Raw genomic sequence first — 26,296 nt, forward strand, 5'->3', positions numbered from 1 at the left:
GAAAACATAGAAACATGCTTACTCTTGCCATTAAACATGCATTTTTTTTTTTTTTAAAAAAGAAAAACTTTGAAAAAAGGAGATTTTGCATATCACTTTGGCAAGGGAGGAAATATATCTTTTTCATCTAGTCTTATAGTTTTTTTTTTTAACATTCTACCTTTGATTTACACACATTAAAAAAAACATTTTGTTTTTTTTATATAGAAAAAAGAACATATTTTATCTTTTTTGATATGTCACTGCACAGAAAGAGCAACAGACAATAAAATCAATTCACGAGCCCAAAAAAAGATAAGCAAATGAATTGAAAAAAAACAAAAAACGAAACAAAGTTGCATAATTCATTTCACATTGACAAAGAGAAAAAGTAGACAGCGGAGAGTAGTGGACTGCTGGAAGAACTCTGGGCCTGTTTTTCCCTTTTGGGGGGGAAAGAAATAGTGCAACGGCCGACTGTGTAACCTTTGGAGTCGTTAGTGGCTAATATATGCTGGATAAATGTAAACCAAAGGATCCCCGGACACATTTATGACCCTCTACGTCGTCGTTTGTGTTCCCGACCTGGATGGAACCAGACATGACAACAGGAGGCCGGAGGAAACTCAGCCCGTCGTTGTAGCCGAAACTGATTTGCGTGTTTTTCTGCGAATTGGTATTTCTACGCACCCCCCCCCCCCACCTCTAAAAATAGCGCCCCCTTCACTCGTGTTGACCTGTGCTCTCTGGGGGATTAGCAAGGAGCGGCGCTGCGCGGTGGCGGCCTACAGTACAGGACATTGGCTTGACCGCCCTGATCTCAAGGTCGCGGTTTAAGCCTCCGCTATAGGAGCAGAGCCGTCTTGCCCAGGGAGGGGTGGCCGTGACTCAAGGGCTATAATTAGGCACTGTGGCGTGCCACGCCAATGTACAGTAGACTGCAACGAGCCCATTGAGCCCCTGCGGAGATTCTCAGAGGAGCCTAAATCTGGGGATAATCACCTGTAAGAGTCATAGAGATTATGAGAGAGGGAGTGAATGGAGGAACGGAGGATTCTGCCTGTGTTTATTTATTTTTATTTTTTTTGCATCAGCTGTTGCCGGGGATCTCGGGGCCAACTGTAGCCTCGGCTAACCTGTGAACGTGGCCCTGACGCGGGTTCACGCCAAGCTATTTTCTTCCGACCGAGGCACTGATGTCACAACTCGAAGAGTCCAACGCAAGCGAGCTTTCTTTTCCTGCACTCCTCTATGGAGGCATCACGTCTCCATTTCAGCACTACCAAGTTCCTCAGTTGAAACTATAAGTTAACTTCAGATGCCCTTTGCATTTTTTTTTAATGCACGCCATGGGGGCCACATGCGGGATTTCAAGTGCTGCTGATGCAACAGATCAACATTTTATGCGTGATCAAAACAAGTTGGTCCAAAACAACAAAAAAAAGTACAACTCTCTAATGAAGCTATAAACGAATAAGGCAAGATCAAAAGACAACTAAGAGAATTCTGAACATAATTTTGAACATATCTGCGGAGCTTTTTTTTTTTTTATTAACTCTTTCATTAAATCCACGTGCTAGGAGGCAAAAAAAATAAAAAATACGCCAAGCGTATTTGACTCCAAAGCGTGTTTTATGTCCACTTGTCCCAGTTACCCGGCCCCTCCCTTAGAGCCCCCTGCAGGTCCTACACGCTAGCTCAATAATTAAACGCGGTCTCAAACAGCACCAGCGGCGCCGGACCCGACTCCATCGTCATGTCTGGTTCCACAGGCTCACAGCGTGCCTCAAACGATGCAACACAAGCCTCCAATCCCAACACGAGTTCCGTCAGTCTGCTACTCTCCCTCCTCACGCTAATCAAGGTGCGTCTCCGTCGTCTTTATCTTCATTTTTTTCTTCCTCGGCGTTCCTTTTCTCTTACAAGGCATGCATGTTGAAATCCAGTCCGAAAAGACAAAAGCAAACAAAGAGGAGAAAAGAACCTTCAAAACCAAAACAATAACCGACCCGCCTCCCTTCCCACCCGCCCCGAAAGAAAACTTCCCACCAGAGTTTCTACTCATCGGTTACATAGCGAAGTCATTCAAGAAACATCACGTCATTGTAAACATGCCATTTTTACGCTCGGCCCCCCCGCGGGGCCTCCGACCGCTCGAAGCTGCGCGCCTGACGCGGCAGGAACAAAATGAAGCTCCCGCTCAGAAGACGGCGTCTCGTCAGACAAAGGGAGGAGCTTGCGTCGTTGTACGGCGAAGCACAGTGAAGCGATGTGAAGTGCGCCTGCAGCCGCGCAGCTCCGAGGGATTCTTCTTTTTTTTTTTTAAAAAAAACAAAGCCAGCCAGCTTTTCCCTCTACCGCCACGTGTGTCTGTAGTCGAGTTACACCAATGAGAACATCCTTGAACTAAAATGAACATGGAAAAAAAAAGACAGACAGGAAGTAAGATTTAAAAGGTTAAAAAAAACAAACACAGAGCTTTGTGTCCCACTCGACCCACCGTAGAGTCATAAATCTATCTGTATATACTCTAAATGGATAAATAATATAATCATGATATAGACTATGCAACTCTTTGACAATAATTAAATATATCAAGGATGGCACCATCGCTTTCTCAAAAAAAAATAGTCATAACTTATGGTGATATACTGTATATATATATAGATATATACCATATATATATATATATATATTTTGTTTTTTTTATAAAATTTCATTAAAGGTGTAATAAAGTGATCCCGGCCTTCCTCTCCTCCCCTCCCTTTGTCTCTCAGCACCGTGGAATGCTGGGAAGGGAGAAGTTTGGTTTGTGCTCTCGAAAAGCGACCGACGTTTGTTTGTTTTTCCGCTGGTTCCTCTCCAACGTTTGCGCCGAGGGTTCGCGGCGAGGGTCGTTGCCGTCGTCCCCGAAGCCCCACGGGCTCCGTGTAGCTGCCAGCTGCGAAGCAGAGATACGGGGAAGTGTTTATGGTAGCGGCTGTGTTTGTGCTGAGGCCGTCCTTTGCCAAGAGACAGCGCATAAACATCGTCAGTCTGTTTTGTGTTTTGGGGTTTTTTTTTGGCTCGTGCCAGAGCGTCGTTCCAGCGGAGGCGAAGGTCGACGGAGGCAGCAGCTCCTCCCCCCGTCCCTCCCTCGGCTTCGGACAGCCTCCACGAGACGACGCCAGGGGTGGAAGAGTGGCCTCTCATGGAGCTGCTGGAACCTCTTCTTTTTCTCATCCGTCTCCTCTTCAGGCCGTGACGGCCACCACCTGCTCCCGCCTCCCCAACTCCCCTCTTGGTTCCCCTCGCCTGTGCTCCAGCATTCATCGAGGCTGATATACGGTCCACAGGAAAAGTACCATGGGACGCCATCAAACGCTGCTGTCATCCTCCAGCGATATCCCCCAAAGAATACAAAACAGCCTCTCATCTGCTCCCCCTCTGCCTTCTCCGGCTCGGCTCGTCTCGCAGTCCTCGCCCAATCCCGCCTCCTGAGGAAACTCTTGACAGGAACGAGGACCGGCGGAGAATTTAATTAGTCAGAAAGACAAAAAGTATAAAATGGCATTTGGAATTATCTTCCCCCCCGAGATTCCAAAGCATGTGCGTCATTTTCACAGTAACCTCCCCCCCCCCCCCACCCCTTGGCTCGTCCCTCTTCATGCTTTTATTTTCTTTTTTCTTTTTTTTAAAGTTTCTTCTTTCTCAACTCCCACCAGACTTCGAGTCAGAGAGTTGGAAAGTTTGGTCTTTTTCTGGTCTTTTTTTACATTCTCTTTCATCAGAGCAACACAGAGGAGAGGTCATACTGTCGACAACCGTCTTTGTTAAAATAAGATGATAATAAATTCATTCTCTCGCTCTCTTGCACATTCACTCCAGATTCTCCTCCTCCTCCTCTTCCTCTTCTTCATCTTCTTCATCTTCTTCTTCTACTCCCCCATCAGACGTAGGCCGACTCGCTGGACTGTGTGCGTCCCAGGTTGGGCGGCTGCGAGAGGTGTGCCATGTCCTTCTTCCTGATCTCGCAGATGGACTTCCTGCGGGCCTGGACTCCCCGGATGGCGGCCTTGATCTTGCGCCAGCCCAGGTGGTTGAGCTCGGCCAGGTTGAGCACCACGCAGATGCCGCTCACGGCGAACATGAAGACGAGGAAGACCGTCTTCTCGGTGGGGCGCGACACGTAGCACTCCACCTCCTTCAGACACGGGTAGCGGTCGCACTCGAAGATGCCCGGCACGCTGAAGCCGTACAGAAAGTACTGGCCGGCCAGGAAGCCGATCTCCAGGGCGTTCCTGAACACCACCTGGATGATGTAGAAGCGGGAGATGCCCTCTTGCCGCCGCACCTTGGAGCTCTTGCCGTGGGTGAGACCCCTCGGGGCGTTGGGGATCTCCTTCACCTCCAGGCAGTCGGCCTCCTCCTTCCCACCACCACCGTCGCCACCGTGCTGCACCAGGATCCCGTTGATGTTGCGCAGCTTCCGCGCGCCGTCCCTTCCGCCGTAGTCCCGCTCCATGATGGGGTAGAGGAAGGAGTAGCGGCGGTCCTTCTGCTTGGCCGACTGATGCACGGAGTAGGTGATGAAGCAGAGGCTGGGCGTGCACACCAGAATGATCTGGAAGACCCAGTAGCGGATGTGGGAGATGGGGAAGGCCTTGTCGTAACAGGCCTGGTTGCAGCCCGGCTGCAGCGTGTTACAGATGAACATGGTCTGCTCGTCCTCGTACACCGTCTCGCCGACGATGGCCACGATCAGGATGCGGAAGATCACCACCACTGTCAGCAGGATCCTGGAGAAGGAGAGAGACACAGATGGGGGTTGATTACCGGGCGTGTGCAAAGCGGAGGAGACGTCTCAAGATGTCCTTGGACGATAAGACATTTCGACATCTTATTCAGATAAGCAAAAAAAAAAACAAACCAAAACAAACCGGCGAAGGACGGTTGTACGTGCATAAATAGATGATCTCCGCACCCCGCTGTAGTGCAATCAGCGCATAAAGATTGTTTCAAATAATAGAACAGAGGATTTTACCACTTAAAAAGCATCAAGTTCATCCATAGGACAGCTTAGCTTTGATCTTGTTGTGTTCGAAGGCTCTCTGGCTCCCTTTAATCCAACAATTTAGAGGCCTTCAAACACTCAAAGGATGACAAAGACACACAACAACACAAAGTGATGGGACCAGAACTCCTCAAACTCCCAGTTACACCCAGCTGTGGACAGCTCAAGGCTGTTTTACAAAGGCAAGATCCACATGTGGTCCAATTGATATGTTGCCAAAAGTTCTTGAATTGTAACCCTTTTAGAGGGAGACGATGTGTGTTAAGTGCTGCAAAGTCTGTACAGTTGGGAAATAAGCAGCTTGTGGCTGTGATGTTCTGTGTGAAAACACTCAATTTGCAGTTTAAAATAAATATTTTCCCTTTGAACCATCTGCGCAAAACTCTACGTCTAACTAATGAACGCTGATAGGCATAAATGTTGACACGTCCTTGTGTGTATTATTAGCGCTGCTTAATTTTGGTAAGAAATCTAGGCTAAGTGAGGCTCTTGCCAAACATGTTAGTAGTTAGCAAGAATAGTGCAGTACGTATGTACGTATGTATAGACGTATAAAAATGTATATATAGATATATATTTAATATTGCAATATAACACACACACACACACACACACACATATATATACATATTTGTAAATAAGAGGGTCTCTCAGCAGCCTTGACATTGAAATTGTAAAAAAAACAAAACAAAAAAAAAACATTAAAGGCCTCGGAATGCAGCAGTGGAGAAACATCATGATGGAACCTTGAGCTCCGTAATCAGGAGGAGGAGAAGAGGAGTGGAGAGAGCGGCGGAGAGCTCCAGCGGTGATGGAGAAGGACGACGTGTCAGCGTGGAGTCGTCCTTAGCGCTGATAAGGACCGGAGAGGGAGAGCGCGGCATATTTCATTTATTAAGCAGTGTAAACGCTTCGGGAGAGTGGCTGCTGTGCCAGGAGCTTGAGCGAGGCATCGGTGCTCATTACTCACAGCCAGCTATCTGTGCGGTGCGTGTGTGTGCGTGTGTGTGTGTGTGTGTGTGTGTGTGTGTGTGCGCGTGTGTGTGTGTGTTTTTGCAGGTAAATCTAAATCACATCTAAATTTGGCGTGTTCCACATCATTACGCCCAGTCGCCATGGCAACCCCTGATTAGACTCACTTAAGGTGAAGTTGTGATTAGTTTCTGCGCACCCACACAAAGCCTTGTTTAAATAAAAAAAAAAAAATCAATTTGATCTATTTTTACTTCTGTGCCAATTGCTGAGTCGAGACAGAAATATTCCTGTCGCCCCCAAGTGAAGGCTGAGCACAATCGACTGTCTGAGTCTGTTTATCAATGCGTGTGTACTGAAGCGTCGGAAGGGCTGAATTTTCACGTGTGAGCACTGTGTGTGTGTGTGTGTGTGTTTCATGTTTTCAGCCACAAACACGCGGCACCCTGTTCCCTTTCAACTCCGGCTGACATCCGCTCTCTTTGTTCTCTTCTTACGGTTTTTTTCCTTTTCTTTTTCTGCCATCCCTCATTTATTTTTCAGATGTGAGACCAGGGAAGCTCTCCGAGTAGCGACTCTTCCTCCTGCCTCCCGCTAGACAGACTGCCTGAGCCTGCAGACTCTGTGGAGACATGGCCGCGGACGCCGCCGCTCATCGCATCATCGATTTTTCACCGCCCGTAAGTTCAGTGGCACAGATCTGAGGAATTTCCACAGAGTCCCATATTTGAGATGAAGTCTCCCTAATCGCCACCATTTACGCTGATGGTGAAAGTCCCATAAACAATGCTATGATTAATCACCGTCATTACTTTTCTTTCACGTGGACCCGGAGTAACACGCTATTAATGCTGCCCTTTAAAACCTGACCTCATTACATTTATCATGGATTTATGTGTTCTTTGTGCATACAAGTCAATAGAGGTTGACATATAAAAATGGCTTTTTAGGGAGGGAGGAGGGGCGGAGCCGGCGGGACGCTGCAGGAAGATCTATGTGACCCTGTGAAAATATACACACACTCCTAATGCAGAGCGGTTTACATTTTAAGTAACAGGGCTTTGAAAGAAGTAACAGGGAAGTCGGACCTCAGCGGTTTATCGTTGTACGAGCAAGAGTGATCCAGGTTGCTTCCACACTTCCCCCTAAAGGTTTCTGCACAGCTTTGGAACGGATCAAGGTCAAAACACGTGCAGCACATTCATGGAGGGATTCTGGAATTCCGTGGTTGCAAATCACAGAGTCGTTCTGAAAGAGGTTTGAGCGTCCAAACAGTTTTCCAGCACGCCGCCCCTTGTGAGGTCACAAAGATTAAATTAGATGGGCACGTTATTGATCTACAGGAGAAATTTTGCATTTGCAGCAGCTTGAAAAGGGAACCAGTGTAATAATAAAAAGGCACGGCAAATTCCACACGACAGTATAAAGAGAGATAAAAGCATTGTACAAATGTAAAAATAGAAATAGAAATAACATGAAATAAGGTGACTGTCCTTGGTGACAAGCCCACAGCCAATATAAATTGTGAGACCGCCTTGTTTTTGTCCCCTTCCAAACACGTGTAAGCTCAGGTGTTTTCACAGGGCGGCTGCAAACAGAGGGCTAACAACTCAAGTCTTTACGTATGTATTTTTTATTCAAACTGTCAGTCTATTTTGGTCTTGCCCCCGTTTCCCCTCCACAAACCAGGACACTTGCTCTCCTGACAGCAGGTTCAGCTTAAGATTCTAAATCTCTGGCTTTTTATTCCGTTCCTCCCTCGAGATTATACCCTCGATTTATTCAATAAAGGAAGCCATAGCTGTCACTTCAGGCTGCCTCGCCGCTCCTCTGTGAACAATCAGCATGGATTCATCAAGTCAAAAGTCTTTTGATGTGGACGCCGCTGTGACCGGACAGCGGCGTCCCAGAAGGGAGGTGGAGGTGGGTGGAGGGGGGAGGTCCCCTGGCACTGCACCTTGGATGTCGCCAGATAATCATTAGACGGCATTTGGCTGTGTGAAGGGTAATCTACCAATCGCACAGTGGCTTTACCAGTCCCGTGTGGCACAGATGTGGAGTCGAAGGGCACAGATAATCCTTTCCAGAGTCTGACGCTCGTGCCTCACATGCACCTCTCATCAGCGGTGACCTCCAGAATGAAAAATAAATGTACTTATTTTCCGATCCGCCCACCTGTGGTTCGCCAGCCAATGAGAGGAGAGGATGAGGAAGAGGGACAAAAGAAAAAAATAGATAAATATATATATATATTTTTTAAAACAAGTGCTTTTGCCCTTGTAGCGACTCCATTAAGGAGCTTATAGAGAGTGGAGACTTCACAATACCAGAGTGAGCTGGTATTGCATTAAATGCGCACACGCACTGTATTTTGCATTGCCACACATTCAGTTCACGTGCATGAAAACACAACCGACAACCAGCGAGTAGACGTTCAGCTTTTTTTTTGTTGTTGTTGTTTTTGACCCACCAAAGCGCTGAAAGAAGACCTTCAAATTGCTGCTGAAGATGAATTAGTTCCAGACAGGGATAAAAAGATTATAAAGTCACCAAAAAACCCCACTGTGGCTCGGACATGGCGGACTTAAATTAAAAGAGAAACCTGCCAGTGCTGGTACACGGAGCGAGAGATGGAGGAGGGGGGGAGGGCTTGACGGGGGAGGGGGTGGGGCGGGGTGGGGTGAGTAAGGAAAACCAGCAACGGAGGAAAATCTCATCACGGAGAATGAATTATATAATAGCTTCCACACGCAAACCCACTGCTGTAATCTGTGGCTGGGCCATGGGAGGATTCTTGCATTAGGTTTTTTTTTTTTTAATGCCATGGAATAGATTTAGATTATTGTACGACACACTGCACCTCCCCCTCCCCCAACCACCACCACCTGTTTTTTTTTTTTCTTTCTACCTCCCCATCTTTTTCATCTGCATCCAGTCGCTACTGTTTTACACCCACCCACACGCATATACATACACACAAACTCACACACACGCCAGGAATAATCTCCAGATTTACTTTTCCATAAAAACAGCCGCAGGGTGCGTTTAATGTTGTGAAAGCAGCCCGGAGAGCTCGTCTTCCTTTCAACACTCGCGAAAATTGGCAATGTCCAGCAGAAATGAAGAGCAAATATGTATATTTGTGTGTATGTGTGTGTATGTGTACATATATGTAAGTATGTATATATATATATACGTGTGTGTGTATGTGTGTGTGTGTGTGCTTGCCCGCATCACTTTTTTGTTTTTTTTTGGTTGTCAGCGGTCGTCAGCGGTATTTTATGCTTAAACATTTGTTGCTAGATACAAAACATAAAAAAACACAGTTGGAACACGCTGCCTCCGATTAAAGACCAATATGCTGTCACAGCCATTCAAATTAAAAGTTAACCCCTCCCATATGCATATTCCAGTCTGCTTCTCAGGTCCAAGACGCGACAGAGCTTCTCTCACCCCGCTCTCCTCTTCCCTCTTCCCTGCCGCTCCTTTTCCTTCTGGCACGTTTGCCCGTGTTATCATACACGCAGGAATAATGGTGCATAATAATTCTCATTATTGTGGCGACAAAACAACACAAAAACACCTCCAGCCACCGTGCATCGCCGACCCCCCCGGGGTGTCTGTCACACTCGGAGCTCTCGAAGAATAAAACGTGCACGGCGATGAGAAAAAAAAGCAGAAAACATAGCAGGAGGAGTTTTCTGCACGAATCCACCTGCCCCCCCCCCCCTGTGTGCCTTACATTTGCATGCACATGGGAGTTCCCTCGCTGCGCACGCCGCTGATGGCCCAGCGGTCTGCGCTATTCAGCTTAATTGAAATGCCGTGCGCAGTGCAGCACACTTGATAGCTCCCACTTTTTTTCGGCATGCATCTATATTTGATCTTGCTTAACGCTAAATGTCAACCCGCGTTTAGCGGGGCCTCCCGTGCGGTTTACGTGCCAATCGTGGGGAGGACAGGAGCACTGAGGCTACGGTGGAATTGTGCGAGTTTTAGGGATGCTGGCGAAAAAAAAGGCAAAGAGAAAAAAAAATGTGTGTGTGTTTTTATAAGGGCCATTGGTGCAAAAATGCACGAGGAGAGAAGAGGCAGCACGTTAAGATGTCGAAGTCGATCTTTTCAAGAATCGCGGACAAAGGAGGTGGTCGGAAAGGGGAAACTGCAGCTAATCAGGAAGATGATGCAAGAACAGGAGATGCTTGGTGTTGCTGGTGGCCACAGGGAGTCAACGGCTTTGGAGACGACTGGTAGATAAAAAAGAAGGTGGATGCAGAGAAGAGCAGCACTGGTTCCTTTACCCAGAAACCCGAAACAACCCGCCTCCTTTCCCTCTAATCTCCCCTCCTTCACCCCTCCTCCCTCCATCCCTCCCTCCCTCCCTCGCCCCCTTCAGCTTCCCTTCCACTCGGCTCCCCTTCCGCTAGTTACCACGGCAACAGGCGAAGAAGGGGTAGGCAGAACGAGGTGGGGGGGAATAAAAGAAGAAGAGAAAAACAGAGGCAGATGAGAAGTGTGTTGAAGGGATGAGCCAAGTCAACTTAGGAACAGCAAGTTTCTGGTGCGGAGAAGAGGAGCAGATTTGTTGCACCGGTTAGAGCTCGGCTTTGTCAACTCAACCGTGGCCTGATGCTCGTTTATTCCACAGCAAAGGCTGCGGTGGAGCTCAGTGGAACAACAAATTTAATCAGCTTGCTGCTGCTGCTGCTGCATTTGAAAAAAAAAGAGGACAGATTTTAACGAGGAGAAGCAGGTAACTGGGCTCCTAATTAGAGAAAAAAAAGGTAGACACTGCAGGGAAGTAGAATCCACTTCAAAAACTGGAATCTAAAAATAGCACAAATTAATTATTTTGAATGGGTGAAGTTCCTTCCTATTCCAGGACGGTGGGGTGTGTGTGTGTGTGTGCATCTGTGCGTGTGTGTGTGGTGGTGGGGGGCGCTACCAAAGGTTAATCAGTAAGAAGCGTCGCTCCTCGCTCCGTCTCTTGCAGGCTCAGGAGTCCGTCAGCTGTGCATCGGCTGAAGTCAACACATCAATGTTACGAGTGAGCGGCTAATCCCTCCCAGGCCGTCACCTTTAGCCTCCATCAATACCTGCTGCCTCTGCCGGTTAGGGCCGCCTTTTCCCGCCTCGCTCCCTTCCCCCTGCGCCTGTCCTCCTTTCCTCCGCCCTCTGTTTACCTCCTCATCAACTCTTTGGTTTCTTATTTTCTTATTCGGCCGTCTTTTCCACCGCCTCTGACTCACATGTCTCTCACTTTGCTTGACAAGCAGACTGAAATCGGCTGCGCTCTCGGAGAAAATGCAATTTTACGCGGGCGGCTGTTTGGCTTATCGAGCTCTGCGACGAGCGGCGCGATGGGGCTGTGTCAGAGACGCCTTTGCATTTATTTTGTTCACAATCTCGCGTCGGACCTGCCAGGTGGAAGAACGTCAGCTCAGTCGGGAGAGTCCGGGACGTGATGATGAATTACAACTACAAGGAACTCTCCAGAAAAAAAAAAGCCATATTAGACGTTGAAATGAGTCTCAAGCTGTGAGAAATGTCCGTCCTTTGGTTTCTCCACTCTTCAGTGTGCATTAAAACCCTCATTCCTGGAAATCAGCCCTTTATGATGTCACTGTGTGTTGGCTCCCTCTCTGAGCCTCACCCCCCCCCCCCCCCCCCCCTTTAGTCAACTTTTTACTATCTTAAGCTGTCAACATGTGTAAATGCCGGAATCGATGCAGCATCACTTTGAGCTAGAAGCAGCCAATTCGGCAAAGCTCCGCCCCTGAATGAACAATGATACCTTTAAATAGCAAGAGCAAAAAATAACGTGTTGATAAATCAAAAATAGACGGCACAAAACAGAAGCAGACTTTTGAATCCCACTTCTTAGCGTCTCCAAGACCTTGTCACTTTAGCACCCTGGTCTCCTTCCTTCCTTCTTCTTGTTCCTGCTCTCAGTGTGTCTGGACTTTCTGTCTCTCCTGTTGGGCTCACGGGCTCCAGGTGGTAACCTGAATACACCGTAGCAGCGGCGCTGACAAATCTAATCTGGTCACATCAGACGAGGACGCGTGTACTCCCCACACTCACTCATTCACTCACTCTCTCACTCACTCCCTCACTCTCTCTGTGTGATCCCGTGCCAAGGTTTATCCATAGATCGTAGTTCACAGTGGGTGACTTGGCACCGAGCTGCGTCCAAAGCTCATGCCGGAGAGAGACACACACGCACACACACACACGCACAGGTGCACGTGCACGCACACACATGCACATCGCCAAAGGGGGGCGTTCCGGTGCTCCGGGCCAGTGACAGAAGGAGTGAGGAGGAGGCTGCACTCTCTCCCCAGCGACAGACCTTTATCGTGCACGGCCACCCTCGCCCCAGTGTGACACGCATGGAAGAACACCTCCTCGGACACACTCGAACATCGACAAGACAGCCACACTGCGTGCACACTCAGACGCACGTACACACACGCGCTCTGGTCCAGCTGTTGCGCGGCGCCACAAAGCCGATTGTGTCGGACATGGCCGGGTGTTAGTTCCATCCTCTCGGGAGAAGATGGAGATGAGTTCCTATCATGCCAACCAGTAATAATGGTTTTAACCGTCGTCTCGCTCCAGCATTTGATCTGCAGGCAGATGGTGTCGGAGTCTGTCAGGTCTGGTCGGGGTTCAGGTCAAATAAATTACTGCAACCGAAAGGACTTATTTGGATGAATGTTCAAGGAGCATTACGTGCAAAGCACCTTAAAACAAATAATCCCAGGGGAGTAAAATGCACAGGACGGCGGACGCAGTGGAGTGACCGAGTCCACCCACCGGCCTTTGACCGTCTAATCTTTACTGCAATGTGGGCAACTTAGGAGGAGGGTGAAGACGGAAAATGAGAGCAACAACAGGTCATGCAAGAGTCCACACGTGGTGGCTTTCACCCACTCTTGTTTTGAGGTCTGCCCCCGCAAAAGGAGGCATGAGGCCTCCGAGCCGACATCCATCCCACTACAACATGACCGAGTCATGTGCCACAATTATGCAGAAGTGCAGATGTTCTGCCGCTCATTCTTTAAGTAACCGGCGGCGGCGTGGCGGTGAAGCTTTTATAAAAACGTGCTTGCAGCCAGGGTTCGTTTGTGGGTTTTTTTTGCCGAGGAACAGTCTCCTGTGCGTAATCCAGCATCTGTAAGCTGCTGAAATGGAAATCTAATAATAGCATTTTCTAATACTGTTCTCTTATCAAGCCATCGCTCTCTGTCCCCCTCCACTGTTGTCTCTCTCTCTCGGTCTCATACACACACACACACACACGGACACACACACACAAAGGTATTTCAGTCATGTGTTGATATAACCTATGAGGTCATCTTGCAGGGATGAAAAGATCTGAGCCCTGAGGTGAATCACATCTTACATTTCATAAATCCTACATGTGCGTAAACACCCCAGCCTGTGGTGATGCTGAGGCGTGCAGTGGCGTAAAAACGCTTCTCCTTCTGATGTGACGTTACGGCTATAGAAAGGATGCACGTTTGCCATGTTGCACCTACTAACAGAGAGCGGCGAGAGCGCAGGAGGTTGGGAACATCCCGACAACAGGCTCTCCGTGATGATAGTAGCTGTGGCAGTTACCTTGGCAACACATTAGACCATCAAGTATGTCATAAATAGGAGGCCAGAAAAAAAAATTGACTTTCTGGGGGGAAAAAAATCCACCGCCGAGCGATCGTTTTGAATGGATCAAGTGCATGAATGAAAAGAAGTGGCGGCTTGGAAGGGGGCCAGCTAGTTTCGGAGCATCTTTTATATTTGATTTTTTTTCAAGGGGTGAGGGTAAAGGTAAGGATGGAGGAGTGAGGCACGAGCAGGAGAAAGAGCAGCAGGAAGAGAGCAAACGCGTGGGTGGGAAAGGAAGGAGGGGGGAGGGAGGAAGGGAGGGAGAGAGTGAGGTCAATGGAGGGAAATACAGAGAGCAAAGAGAGAGAAATGATGGGCTTAATCCGGATTAAAACTGCTGGGTTTTTGGACAATCCCGAGTTAGGGCCGACGTGTCCGTGCCAACTCCCCAGCCGTCTCCCGTGCCAAGCCGCAGCCCAAATCATCCACTCTGGCACATGCAGGGAGCCTCCGTGAGTCACTAGCAGACGGCACATGGCTGCACAAGGGAACGTCCCCAAGACACCCACCCGACTGAAATACAACAACAACAACCCCTCCAAAGAAATACCTGCCTCTGCACACTGTTTCTCATCAGGCCGCTTTCAGTCGTGTCTGCTGTGGATTATTGGATCTCCACTTGAGGTTCACTGATCTGATTAGATATGTAATGGGATTACTGTGGGGTTTCAAGCAGGGTCCCAACGTACAAATTCAAAAATACACCACCCTCCCGATTCTGACCTGCTCTATCATTCAGTCCATCTGGGAATTACTCTACATCAAATATATATGCACGGGTAATATCATGACACACGATGGCTGAGTATTTTCATTCGCTGGATTGATATTTTCACACTGGCACATTGCCAGTTTTGTCTTTAGGAAACTTGCAAATGTCCTCAGTTTGAAACTAAACTAAACCAGGTTGAGATCACTTCACTACTTGCACAGTCCCTAGTTCCTCCAATCTTTCCATGGCACAGTCACTGGGAGCAAATCATTCACCATCATTCTGCTATGATCAAAAACGCAACATCGCGACAGGAGGCTGATTCTGTCAGGAGACGCTGCGGTTTCCTGCGGTGATGAAAGTGCTCACTGTCAGCCTGCGACGCCTAAATTTAGCCATCTCACATCACGGCGCCGACGAAGCTCTTCATAATTGGCTGGAGGAACAGTGTGAACGCAGCGCCGCGCCAAGACTCCATTGCACCCCCGACTCACATCCCATCAGCTTGACCTCGGCGTTTGAAGGAAAGAATCTGCAAACGGGAGTTGTGTGTGCCGAGGTGTGAACGCACAGTCACACTCTTCCTGGCTGCTCACATGCAAAGACATTGTCTGTGTGTGTGTGTGTGTGTCTCTGTGTGTCTGTGTGTGTGTGTGTGTGTGTGACAGTTCTGGCAGCGTGCGAGGAAATGGTTCCATTTGTAGGACTGGAGCCACAAGCAGTGAGTCAGCGTTGGGGCCGTGATGCAGGTTTCGCATATGCACCGTTTTTTTTTTTTATATTTGGGCGACCATCTGCTGATGTCTGTGAGTATTGCTACGCTCACGTGGCCGACGTCACCTCATAGCACGTTGGCCCTGGCAGAGGAGATGGGTGGTGGCGAGGCGGTAGTGCTTTTTTTTTCTCCTTTTATTTCATATTCACGTCGTGCCAATCACAGCGTTGTAACAAAACGTCTCGCAAGCTCAGAGACACGACAGCAATTCTGCAGCCCGAGTGACTCAGAGCAGGAAAGTGTGAAGACACAGCTGGGGTGGGGGAGGGGGGGGGATCAATGGCCTTTTAATCTTTAGAAAAAGTGAGATGAAGGGAGATAAAGTGAGGAGGTGGAGGGAGAGAAAAATGGAAAAGGGAAAGGAGAGGAGAGCAAAGTGGGGGTTTATCAGAGCATCACGCTACAAACTTTGCAATCCATCAAGCAAACGAGCCTGTTGACTGCTGCGTCCCTACATAGCGACGCTGCGAGCGGAGCCGCGTGCGATAAGGAGCGCTTATTTTAAACACACGATGATCTCACAGCCGTGAGCTCGCAGACAAGAATCCGTGCCGGGGTCGCGTTTCAGAAGCGGCAGCATTACACGGCACAGACTACTGTCACTGCTGTGGTTCTGTAATGCAGAGTTTTTGCATTAGTAAAATCAGATGTTTTTATAACTAAGCTTGATTTTTGCAGTGTTGAAGCACAGTGTCTTGTATTTTCCTCTAACCATCCACACCTTCCACACCTGTTTGTTTCTGCTAATGGTTGCATTCAGGGAATTATTGCGAGCAGCGTCACTGAGTCACGCCTTGCCTCCACACTGTGGCCCCTTCAAAAAAGCTGTTTCAAGTGTCACAGTGATCCAGGCAATGGGGAGAAAACGTGCTTTCATCTCTGTGTCTGTGTTTATTAAAGGGGCGACTACCTGGTTAAAAATGAATGGTCACAGTGCTCGATATGGACCGCTGCAGGACTCAGCAACCAAGCAGCAGAAATATTAAATCTCTCTCTATCCCAGATATCTTATCAGAGTTTTTTGCAGCGTTTGTTTACCTCGAGGGCAGCTCATGTCAACGAGGTGCAAAAACCGTCTGGCTGAGATGTAAACCTCGCCTCAGATTAATAATGCATGGCATCACACTCTGGTGATTGCAGATGAGAGCAGGCACTGCCTCTCACGGTGCCATGTTGACTTATTGATTTCCTGACATCGCACCGCGTGATCCTGGCGTGCGATTCTCCATCTCTGCGCTCTGAGATCTGAGAACGGCAGCTCGTGTGCAAGAAGGTCTCTCATCATACCGGTCCAGTTATTTATAAAGGAGAGAGAACATGGCTTTGTAGTTGGAAATGAAGTGCATTCGCCAGTGAAAAGTGTGTCTGTACTTCAACAGCTAATATTCCTCCAAAATACCAAATAACGCTGAAACGTAGTTGCCAATTGAAGTTACTCCTCCATGCAACAGTTTCTGATCTTGAACTTGAACAGTTTCTGAACTCTATCACTTGGTAGCACTTAAAAGTGCATCACCATGGAGTGAAAAATTGTTTGAGTTGACTATGTTTGTTTTAAAGTTCTCTCACTGACGGTCAGGAGGTTCAGCCCAGAATTCGGTGGGATTGTTCCTGCGTATCAACTCGGTGTCTGGGTTAAAACCAACCCCTGCGGTATCGTTCTAACACTGACCTGCTGTGTCCTCCAGTGAGGTGCTAACGCTAAACCCATAAGCCCCACTGAGTCACCCTGCCAGAGACAGAGAGTCTCGGCCCGCGGCCCTGCAAGGTGGAATCTGTCTCAACTCTGACCCCATCGCCGGCTTTAATCTCTCCATCTTTATCCATTCAACCCTCTGTCCTTTCTCCTCCTCCTTCTTCTCCTCGTCTTCGTCCATCCCCATCCTGCGGGATCCTGGCGAGCTCTTTCTCGATTCCACCGCGTCATATTGTTACTCAGAGCGTAAACATGGAGAGGCTGGTGTGAGGGAGGTCGTTGTCAGCGCTGCGCTGTGGCCAAGACGTAGAGGTTCATCATCGGGTGAACGCTCGCCGTAGCAGATTAATCGATTAATCTACCAGCAACCATAAGGAAGACGCCAACTCTGGGGGCCTTTACCCTGGCATATGTGAACGGCGAGGATCAAGAGAGACGGCGAGAGCGCCCAGGAGCCCGTGAGGACGAGCGCACGAGCTGAGGAGCTGGAGTGAGTGGGAGCGAGGAGAGGAGGGCGGACTGGAGGTGTAAAGCAGAGGGAACTCGAGAACACAGAGCTGCATAATCGCGCGCCGTCGCTCTCCGCTCCCTTTATTCCAGCAACAGCTCCGGAGGTCCCTGTGGAGGCTGCGAGTAGAAGTCAAGTCATGAAAGGAAGCCTCGGAGCCGCTCCCTCCTCCTGCTCCCTGGGCTCCCGTTTTCCTCAACGCTCGCGTCTCTCCGTGCAGCAGATCAACATAAACGCTCCAGTGTGCACCAGGAGCGTCTTCAATAATGAACGCATCTGCATTGTTGTGATTATTCAAAATTTTTCTTTTTTCCACCGGATGCTGCCTCTTCCTTTGCAGACGGTGGATGTGCACGTGCATCCTCGTCCCGCTAGGAATTCACTGGAGCTCACGCACACAGTGCAGGAGGTCATTTTAATCACCAGTCTCTCATGTCACCACCGGGGAGGCGCTGACATTACAAGCGATGGCGTGCCGGGGGTCATTTCATGCAGATGGAGGAGGTGTGAAGGCAGAGGCAGGGAGGGGATGGGATGGAGAAGATTGCACGCTGAAGGTCCCGCTCTGCCTCCGAGGGGTTCTTTATTTTTAACAGAAAAAGAGAAGAAAATCTCCCGGGGGGATTTCAACAGCCCTGCCGCTGAAATAAAGCACACACTTTGCACATGAGCCCTCTTCCGCGCAAACAGCATCATCCATCACATCCGCCGGGGCCGCCAGCGCCGCCGGGATTTGTTGAATAAACGGGCCATAATGTAAAAGTCATGTGTTGGTGTAACCTCTTCCCCAAAAACACACACACACACACACACACCATACAAGTCAACGCTCACTAATGAACACAGGTTTCAGCTTTGCCGTTTGCGTCGTGCTTGATTACAATGTGTCTTTCACAGACACATGCACACACAGCCGTACGCCTTCACCTTGATGTATGAGGCGAAGGCTCCTGAGCGACAGCGCTCGCCGTCGCCAGGGAGCTCACGCTGAGGAGCCGTGCTGAGCGCCGCGGCCAGTGTCAATGCCGAGGAGCAGATCTCCTGCGGGAACACGTCAGCAGCGTGCAGTTTTCATCACCTGTGTGCAGCGCCGCGCTGGGACACAAGCAAACATCTGCTGCCTTCTCTTTGTCTTTAAAAAATTCCACTTCCTTCAAGGCTCAGAGTGAATTACAACACAAGGACTGCGCTACGTGCGTGTTGCTATGGGTATTCTTCGAAGAAGATGCATGTCAGATCACGAGAGAGAGCATCTCAAACATGCAAGCGGAGCAGCTGTGCATCCAGAAGACTGTCTAAACAACCGCACTTGGTGCAGGCAGTGATTTGCCAGGCGTAAAAAGCGGGAAGCTTGACTCCTCATACCCCTCATCAAAACATCGGAACATCTGGAGAAACACGATGTAGCACACAGAGGTTTAAAACTGAGAAGAAAGCGTCTAAACTTAAGAGAAAAGTCAGAGGAGCTAATGATTCATTATGCTTCAAGTCAGGCTTTTAGCATTCTTTATGGTCAGCATTAAATGTATGATCCTGAAAAATGTACAGAACATAGGGAAGCATATGGAGATCTTTGCAGCCTGAAATGCCTTTCTACCTTCTATTTCATTGCAACTTATTAAGACTTGATAGGCAGAAAATGGGCAACATTGCACCCTCATGTCCTATAAAAACAGTGAATGAGTTCAGTACTTTGCAAATGACCATGACGCACATTAGGAAAACGCACTCATTGAATGAGGAATAGAACCTTTCCATATTTTCAGGCTGAATCTTATGACCGGACGCATGCAGTTGTTTATTTTATGGTCTTCAATCTGCTGTGCATGTCGTAAAACCGATTGTAAAGACTGACCCGATTTTATTATGAAGTCCCTCGACTGTTTAACCCCGACTCCGAGGTTGAAGGAGGCATATTTGGCCTGCTAATCACTGTCGTAGTTTATTTTAACAGCCCACCAAGTCAATGAGGTACTTGCGGCTTTAATCACTCGCTTAACATTCACGTGGCCGCAAACCACGAGTCCATTCGTGGAGCAGTGGGATGCACCCATAGACGGTTTCATTAAGTGCCCTGTCTTCTGTCGAGCTCCGCTTCCTCTCCCATTATTGGAGATCGATGAGAGAGAGTTTGTTGGTGGTGGTGGGAGAGGGGGGGGCTTGCATGTTGAGCAGTCCCACGCGGACCAATGGCAGCTTGCAGGTGAGGCTGCGACGTGTTGGCGAATGTTTGCTGAGAGTGCTTCGTCGCTTCATCACAGTTTTTTTCCCGCCCCTCCAGGGACGCACCTGGGGAAGCGATTTACACATGCCCCGCCCCTCTCGCTGCCCACTAATGGCAGGAATTAATCACGGTTGTAGCAGGGGGAATAAACAAACACGGCATCAGGATCTACATCAGGAGCACGCGTGGCGCCACCACGGCAAACAGCAGAGGGGACCGACACACACGAAATCTCTGCAGCCGCCCGTAATCTTACACAAACAGCAAATGTGATACCCCCCCCCCCCTCCCCCCCGCGCCTCCCAAACCCCCCTACCACCGTAATGTGTGTGTGTGACTCATGCGTGACGAATTGACCGGAGCCTGTTGTCACAGTGGGCTTAGGAGAGCAAACGCCAGCATCGCCTCCGGATGGGGGGGGGGGTGGTTGCTGTCTCCCAAGTTCTCTCCAAGCAAGACTAACTGTATCGGCGCCCCAATGGGTTTTAGCGTTAGCATGGCTTTATGTCAGATGATGAACCAGGTTAGGTGGATTAGAGGGGAATGCAGGGGAGGGGACGTCAGGGAGAGACTGTGAGTGTATATAAAGATGTGGAGTTTCCAACATGGAAGGGGAAAAAAAAAACCCTGCATTCTAGCGTTTAGCCAGCAGAAACCACCAAAAGTGGTTGCAAAAAGGCTAAGAACGACTGGATGTTAATTCGGAGAGAGGCACAAAATGTATATCTTTATCGCTCATCGTCCAATATCTAATTTGTCTGATTTGGTATTTCGGGCGGAAAAAGTGTGGCTGCTGTTCAGTAGCCAAGTGCAGTCGGCTTACCAGTGGGTGGGCGTGCGTTTGGGCAAAAGCTTCACTCCAATCATTACCCTTTGCACCTCCAGTACTGCCCACTAGTCAAACTATGGAATCTTCCAGTTTCAAAACAATCCAGAAACTGAAGATGGCGCCGACTGTGAAAGCAATCTCTAGGCTTTCGAAAGGGTTTTTCACAAACCAGTGGGTGACATCCCCATGACGTCATCATCATATACACTGGCCGTGATCAAACTACAAATATGGTGCTTGCAATTAGCGCTGTCAGCGATGCCCTCATCTTCAACTACTTCAATTGGTGGAAAAGGTCTGATGTACATCTGTGTTCAATTTTATACATCATGATGTCATTGGTGAGACTTGCATTGCAGGGACCACATAAAGACACGGACATGGCGAGTTTATGAGGTTTGGACTTGCAGAGTTGCAGCGGATGAAATCTGTGCAAACCGCTGCAAAGCTTCTCGCACCGTTGCCATTACGCTGAGCGCCTCCCAACAACGCTCACAGTTTCACAAGCAGCCGGAGGTGGCGGATTTTCTCCAACCCCCAGTCCCTCATGAGAGACCCCTTGCTGCTGTGTAAATCCTAAAGACAACACCCGCTCCCTACCCACGCACACACACACACACACACACACACCTTTGAATTTGAAGCCCCAGGACTGAACAACCTCTTTCTTCACAGCATCCACCAGCAACAAGAGCAGCTAATACATCACACTCACACACCTCTACAACAGCTTAGCGTCGTTATTTAGGACATTTCATTGCTAAAAGAGTCGCCGTGTTATTGCAACCCGTCCTGTAGCTGGAACGTGAACGTCAGCTGTGAATTTTCTTTGGAACAAATCCGCCCAACAGTTGTCAGGATGTCTGATTTAAAACCAAAAGTGTCGTCCTAATGGTGTCACCGGAGAAAAGGGATTATTGAATCCCAGCAGGCTTTATCCCCCGGCGACCACGGATGTCTGCACGAAAATATAACCTGACTGACACGACATAGGTGTGCCTACACAGTCGAAAAAAATGATATATGTATATATATATATATATATATATATATATATATATATATATATATATATATATATATATGTACTGTTAAAAGTAACCCTGTCCCAGCAACTATCGACCCAAATTAAATATCAGAGAGCAGAGGACTGTACAGGCTGCAGAAAAACACTACATTTTTTCACTGAGATATTTCTGGACACACAAAAATATTTCAATCGTGCATATTTATAGAAAAGCAAAATGCACCAAGGCTGCACTAGGGCTCAGATGAAACGAGACAGATTAAAGGACCAGTGCGTCAGACTTTGCAGCATCTGGTGAGAGGAGAACAAGTTGCAAAGAAATGAACACCTTGTATTTTTAGTATCTGTGTCCATCATGGCTGTGGCCATAATGTGGCTATCAACAGCTCTGGCTGTTCCTGCAGAGAGCAGGTGACTTCAGCATCACCCTGCAACATTCTTCCTCTTCATCTTACGAGACGGCTCTGACATCAAACGCCATTTTCTCATTCCAACTGGTTGTCAGGGTCGCCGGGGCAGAAGTGGACCTGCTCTTTATGTAAATACAAGTTTCTTTATATATTACAAGCAAATGAAAAGGCAGCAGCTGACGACTATATATAACTCAGGAGCATATTTTTACATTTTGGCCCCTGCATTTTACACATTGAGCCTTTCTTTTTGGGCCTTCCTCTGTTATTTGAACATTTCAGCTGTCTGGACATCAGTGATAATCTGCAAAAAGATGATCCGCAGCTTTCCGCTGCCCCGGCATCCCGGTTGCCCCACTTAGGTTGTGACATGCAGCACCATCTCGTGACGAGACATTCCTCTTGGCTCCCGACCAAGGGCCCGCAGAGCGAGGCCATGTGTCTGCTCGCCTGTCTGTGAATAACTGCCCCTCGCCGCCTTTGCTCTGCTTCCTCTCTGCCATTTACACTCCTTCCCCCCCAACCCCCATCGTATGACTTTTCTCTCTACGCTCATCGTCTTTACTTTCATCAAACTCTTCTCATATTCTCATTCCTTCTATCTGCCTTTTTTTTTGGGGGGGGGGGTTGGTTTCATCTCGTCTTTGGTGCCTTTCCTTGCAAAAAAGCGCCTCTCTCCTTCGCGTCCTGTCTTTCTCACTTGCCCGGACCCCCGCAGCCAGAATGACTCTTCCAGCGAATGAGCAACAGCGCACGCACTTCCAGCGTGTCATGAATGAGCGAACGCTGAGCGATCATTCACCGCGGCACCGTGGAGAAACGGCTCCGGCAAAGCATTCGACCAGCAGACTCTCGGAATGCGACTTGAGGTCACTTTGGTTACATAAGCGGACACGACAGACAGAAAAAAACAAAAAAAAACAAAACATAATTCACACTCGCAGCTTTGTCAACGGGAGATGTCCTGCCAAAATTTCTCCACATCAGCTTCCTCAACGGCCGGCTGACATTTATTTATTCACTCAATAATTCAGAGGTACCACTGGCCACAGGCTGAGTCAGTGGCTCCGGGTGATTGGTTTGAAGTGCTCGGACGGCCGCTAATGAACCCAAGCCGAACACGTGGCGTGGTCACCCCGCATGCACCGAGAGGAAGAACTCGGGGACGTGCCCTTTTACTACATCCCAAAATCCTGTCCGGTAGCGTCCTCGCAGCCGAGCTGTGTCTGTGGCTCAGACCCTCATCAATAATTGCTCGTCCTGCGGCGGTCGGGAGCTAAAACACAAGACATCTCAGCATGTAGCATCATGCATAAATCATGGCTGTCGTGACCTTGCACTAGTGACTAGTTTGGTTGGTTTTTTTTTTGTAGGTTGTGAAGTGACTTCATAACTTGACAGCGATGGGGAAGAGAGAGATCGCACAGAGAGGGGTGGGGGTCTGTGGGGAGGCACGCTTGTGTAACGTGACGGCTCCCCAAGCAGACTTGACACAAGAGACACGAGGAAATAGAGGCGCAGCGGAGTACAGTCGGAGAAAGGAATACACGAGGCGAGGACTTTGTTCTTTTTTTTTTTTTTTTATCACGAGACGTCCTCTGGATGCCCAGAGCCGACCGCACTTGGCTCAGTGCGTCCCTCCCCGTTTGCCTAACTGACTCCCCAACCCGCCCGTCGTTGTGTCACTCAGAGGGATTAAAAGAAGCTAAAGCCTTCGGCTCTTCCTGCCAACGGCCACGTTGGAGCAGGAATCACCCGCGGGGAGCAGAGAGACGTTGGGTTTTATCAGGCCATGTGTGTGTATGTGCGTGCCTGTGTGTGGCAGACATGACAACAAGCACGAGCGAGTCGTGTACCAGCGAAAAAGTTAAAGGACCGCAACAGACACTCACCTCCCGATCATGGTGGAGTGCTGCTGCACAGCAGCCTCCAGGAGGCGCTCTAGGATGGTCCATTCTCCCATGGCTGGACTCAGGAGGCATCCACCAGGCGCAGGAAATCAGGTGGGGGCGGGGCAGGCGGGCGAGCGGCCGGGTGAGAGGGTTTTCCCCAGTCGGCCAGTTGTTGTCTTCTGGGTTGTTGTGTTGTTGTTGTTTTTTTTTACAAGTCCACTTGTTGAGCGGAGATGAGGTAGCAACGTCTGGCGGTCACAGATCAACCCGGCGGTGGAGGCTGAGCGGCGTCCCAGTCACACTGTGCGGCTGCTCCCCATCACACACACACGCACACACACGCATCCTTGTCTTGCACCTCGGTGGTCAGTTGAAGCTCGTGAACTCAAACGAACGCGTGCGCGCACACACACACACACACACACACACACAGGCGTCCTCACGTGCGCGGCTCTCTGTCCATGCATGAGCGTCCCCCTGCTGCTCTCTGCCTGCGTCCTCTGGCTGCACCTGACCCTGTTTACCTCCTCAACATCTGCTCCGTCGTATGCTCCTGTGCGCTCGCACGCTCACAGACACACACACACGCCTGGTCTGAGCGCTGGAGTGCCACCGGCGCTCATCTACTTGTGCCGAGCTTCAGGGAGCAGCCCCGCTTCGTGCAAACAGACATCCATCAGTGGCAGTGGCACGCGCTGCGCCTGCCTGCTTGACAGCATCTCCTGGCAGCTCTGGTCCTGCTGGGCTCATGTCAGCCTGAGGAGCCGCACACCTTCAGCTCGGCTCCTCCTCTGCTGCTCCATGGTTGTCTTCTCCTGCTCTCTCTTGTGGGCTTTTGGTGTGTGTGTGTGTGTGTTGCTCCTCTCCTGGTTTCTGCTCAAGCAGCGCTGGTCTGAAGCACCATCCTTCTTCTCCTCCTCCTCCTGTTCCTCACTGCGTCTCCCTTCCTCTGCTCTGGAGCTGAGCAAGAGTCGCTGCTCTCTCCCGTCCTCGTCCTCCTCCTGCTCCTCCTCTCAGCCTCTCCCCTCTGCTGCCGCTGCTCTCAGCGTGGTTGACAAGAGGCAGATCTCCTATCTTCTCTCACCTTCATCTTGTGTGTGTGGGTTTTTTTTCTCTCCCTCCTTCTCACTCGGTTCCTTTCGCTCTCTCTACGCTTGCACTCCCTCAACCTGCCTCGCTTTCTCTCTCTCCCCTCTCTGCGAGCCAGTAGGCAGCCAGACCGAGCGTGTGTCTAGAGGATTAGAGAGAGGAATCATCTCTCCGCTCCTCCCCCTTCGCTCCCTCTCACTTGTTCTCCATCACTGTGTTTATCCCTCCTCCTCCTTCTCCTCCTCCTCCTCTCCATCTCCTATGGCTTCACGACGCTGCACGAGCCCTTTGCCCGCTCCTGATTGTCTCCCCTCGCCGGGTTTTTGATCAGCTCGTCTTCTGTGTTGTCTGACACCTTCTGTAACAAGAGTGATCTTCCAAGCACACGCACACACACACACAGTTGCACACACACACGTGCATCCAGGTTGGCGAGTGCGTTGAATGAGTGTCGTGCTTGCATGTGTGTTGTGCAGTACAGAGAGAGTTGGAAATGGCATTAGTGACAGTCATCAAGATTAAGAGTAATTTGCGCAGGGGAACTGCTCTCGCTCGCTCTCTCTTCACCCACGCACGCACACACACGCACGTCATGAAAGGTCCATGTTTATCGTGACACCAAAAGCAGCTACATAGAACTGAAAAGTTAGATCATGTCAATACTGAAACTGTGCATTTTTCCATGCATTCGAAATCACACAATTCCATGTGTGGAAGGATTTTTTTTTTTCTTCATAAGTGAAAAACAAAATCAGAGTTTTTGGATGAAATTTGTGTAAGTTGCATTTTTTCTTCTTTCACTATGACCCTGATAAAAGTGCAGAATTGTCTATCTCACTCTGACTGAGATGCTTGTGACATCAGCTACCTCACAGCCCAGGCCTCCCTCCCTCTCCGCACCACCTCCCCACCTCCCCACTCAGAAGCGCACCGAGGGGAAAAGGTAAGAGAGGCAGGGGGCCACTGAGCCGTTGCACAAAATGCCTGTCACAATGTTCCCTCTCGGTGTGGCTTCCTCTGCTGCTGCCTGGACTCCCCAGACTACGACGGTAGTAATCTATTCTTAAGGAGGTAATGAGTGAGTGCACACAAATGTAATCCGTCCTACCCCCTCCATGCCAAGACAATCTGGCAGCAACGTGTCCCACACGTGAAGGGAACGAGGCAAATAGAGGGAGAAGAGGAAGTGCAGCGCTTGCTTAAAAAAAACAAAAAAACACACACACACACACACACACACACACAAACAGCTTGGCTGCAATCTGCCGCCGGCACAAGCAGACAAATGAAACACAAACATGCTCTTTAAAAACCACCACAAAATGATTTCTGTCTGTTCTGCACAGTGTGGCAATCAGCCAGGAGACACGATGATGGTCTGGCCAACCGGAAGGAGGTCCAGTGTTAATACATTGGATGCATGTTCCTTAGTGTTATACTCAGATCTACATTGTATCAG

The 26,296-nt window shown here is 49.2% G+C and overlaps 1 protein-coding gene across 1 annotated transcript; it reads right to left on the reverse strand.

Annotated features, from left to right (window-relative positions):
* Positions 1–3,242: 3,242 nt before the first annotated feature.
* On the reverse strand, positions 3,243–24,564 carry gjd1b (gap junction protein delta 1b). Its single transcript, XM_076049894.1, has 2 exons — positions 23,749–24,564; positions 3,243–4,757 (listed from the first exon to the last, which is right to left on the reverse strand). Exons 1-2 carry the CDS (start codon positions 23,817–23,819, stop codon positions 3,908–3,910), a joined length of 921 nt encoding a protein of 306 aa, XP_075906009.1. The 5' UTR covers positions 23,820–24,564; the 3' UTR covers positions 3,243–3,907.
* Positions 24,565–26,296: the final 1,732 nt, after the last annotated feature.

Source organism: Nelusetta ayraudi, unplaced genomic scaffold, assembly GCF_046127955.1.
Source record: "Nelusetta ayraudi isolate G7.1 ecotype Tasmania unplaced genomic scaffold, CSIRO-AGI_Nayr_v1 ptg000120l, whole genome shotgun sequence".
Classification (NCBI taxonomy): Eukaryota; Metazoa; Chordata; class Actinopteri; order Tetraodontiformes; family Monacanthidae; genus Nelusetta; species Nelusetta ayraudi.

What these genes read in the sequence shown, in the direction of transcription:
- gjd1b (XM_076049894.1), bottom strand. Translation starts at nt 23,819, where the DNA reads ATGGGAGAATGGACCATCCTAGAGCGCCTCCTGGAGGCTGCTGTGCAG. An exon ending in CACTCCACCATGATCGGGAG is followed by an intron (nt 4,758 to 23,748) that starts GTGAGTGTCTGT and finishes CTCCTTCTCCAG; the next exon opens with GATCCTGCTGACAGTGGTGG.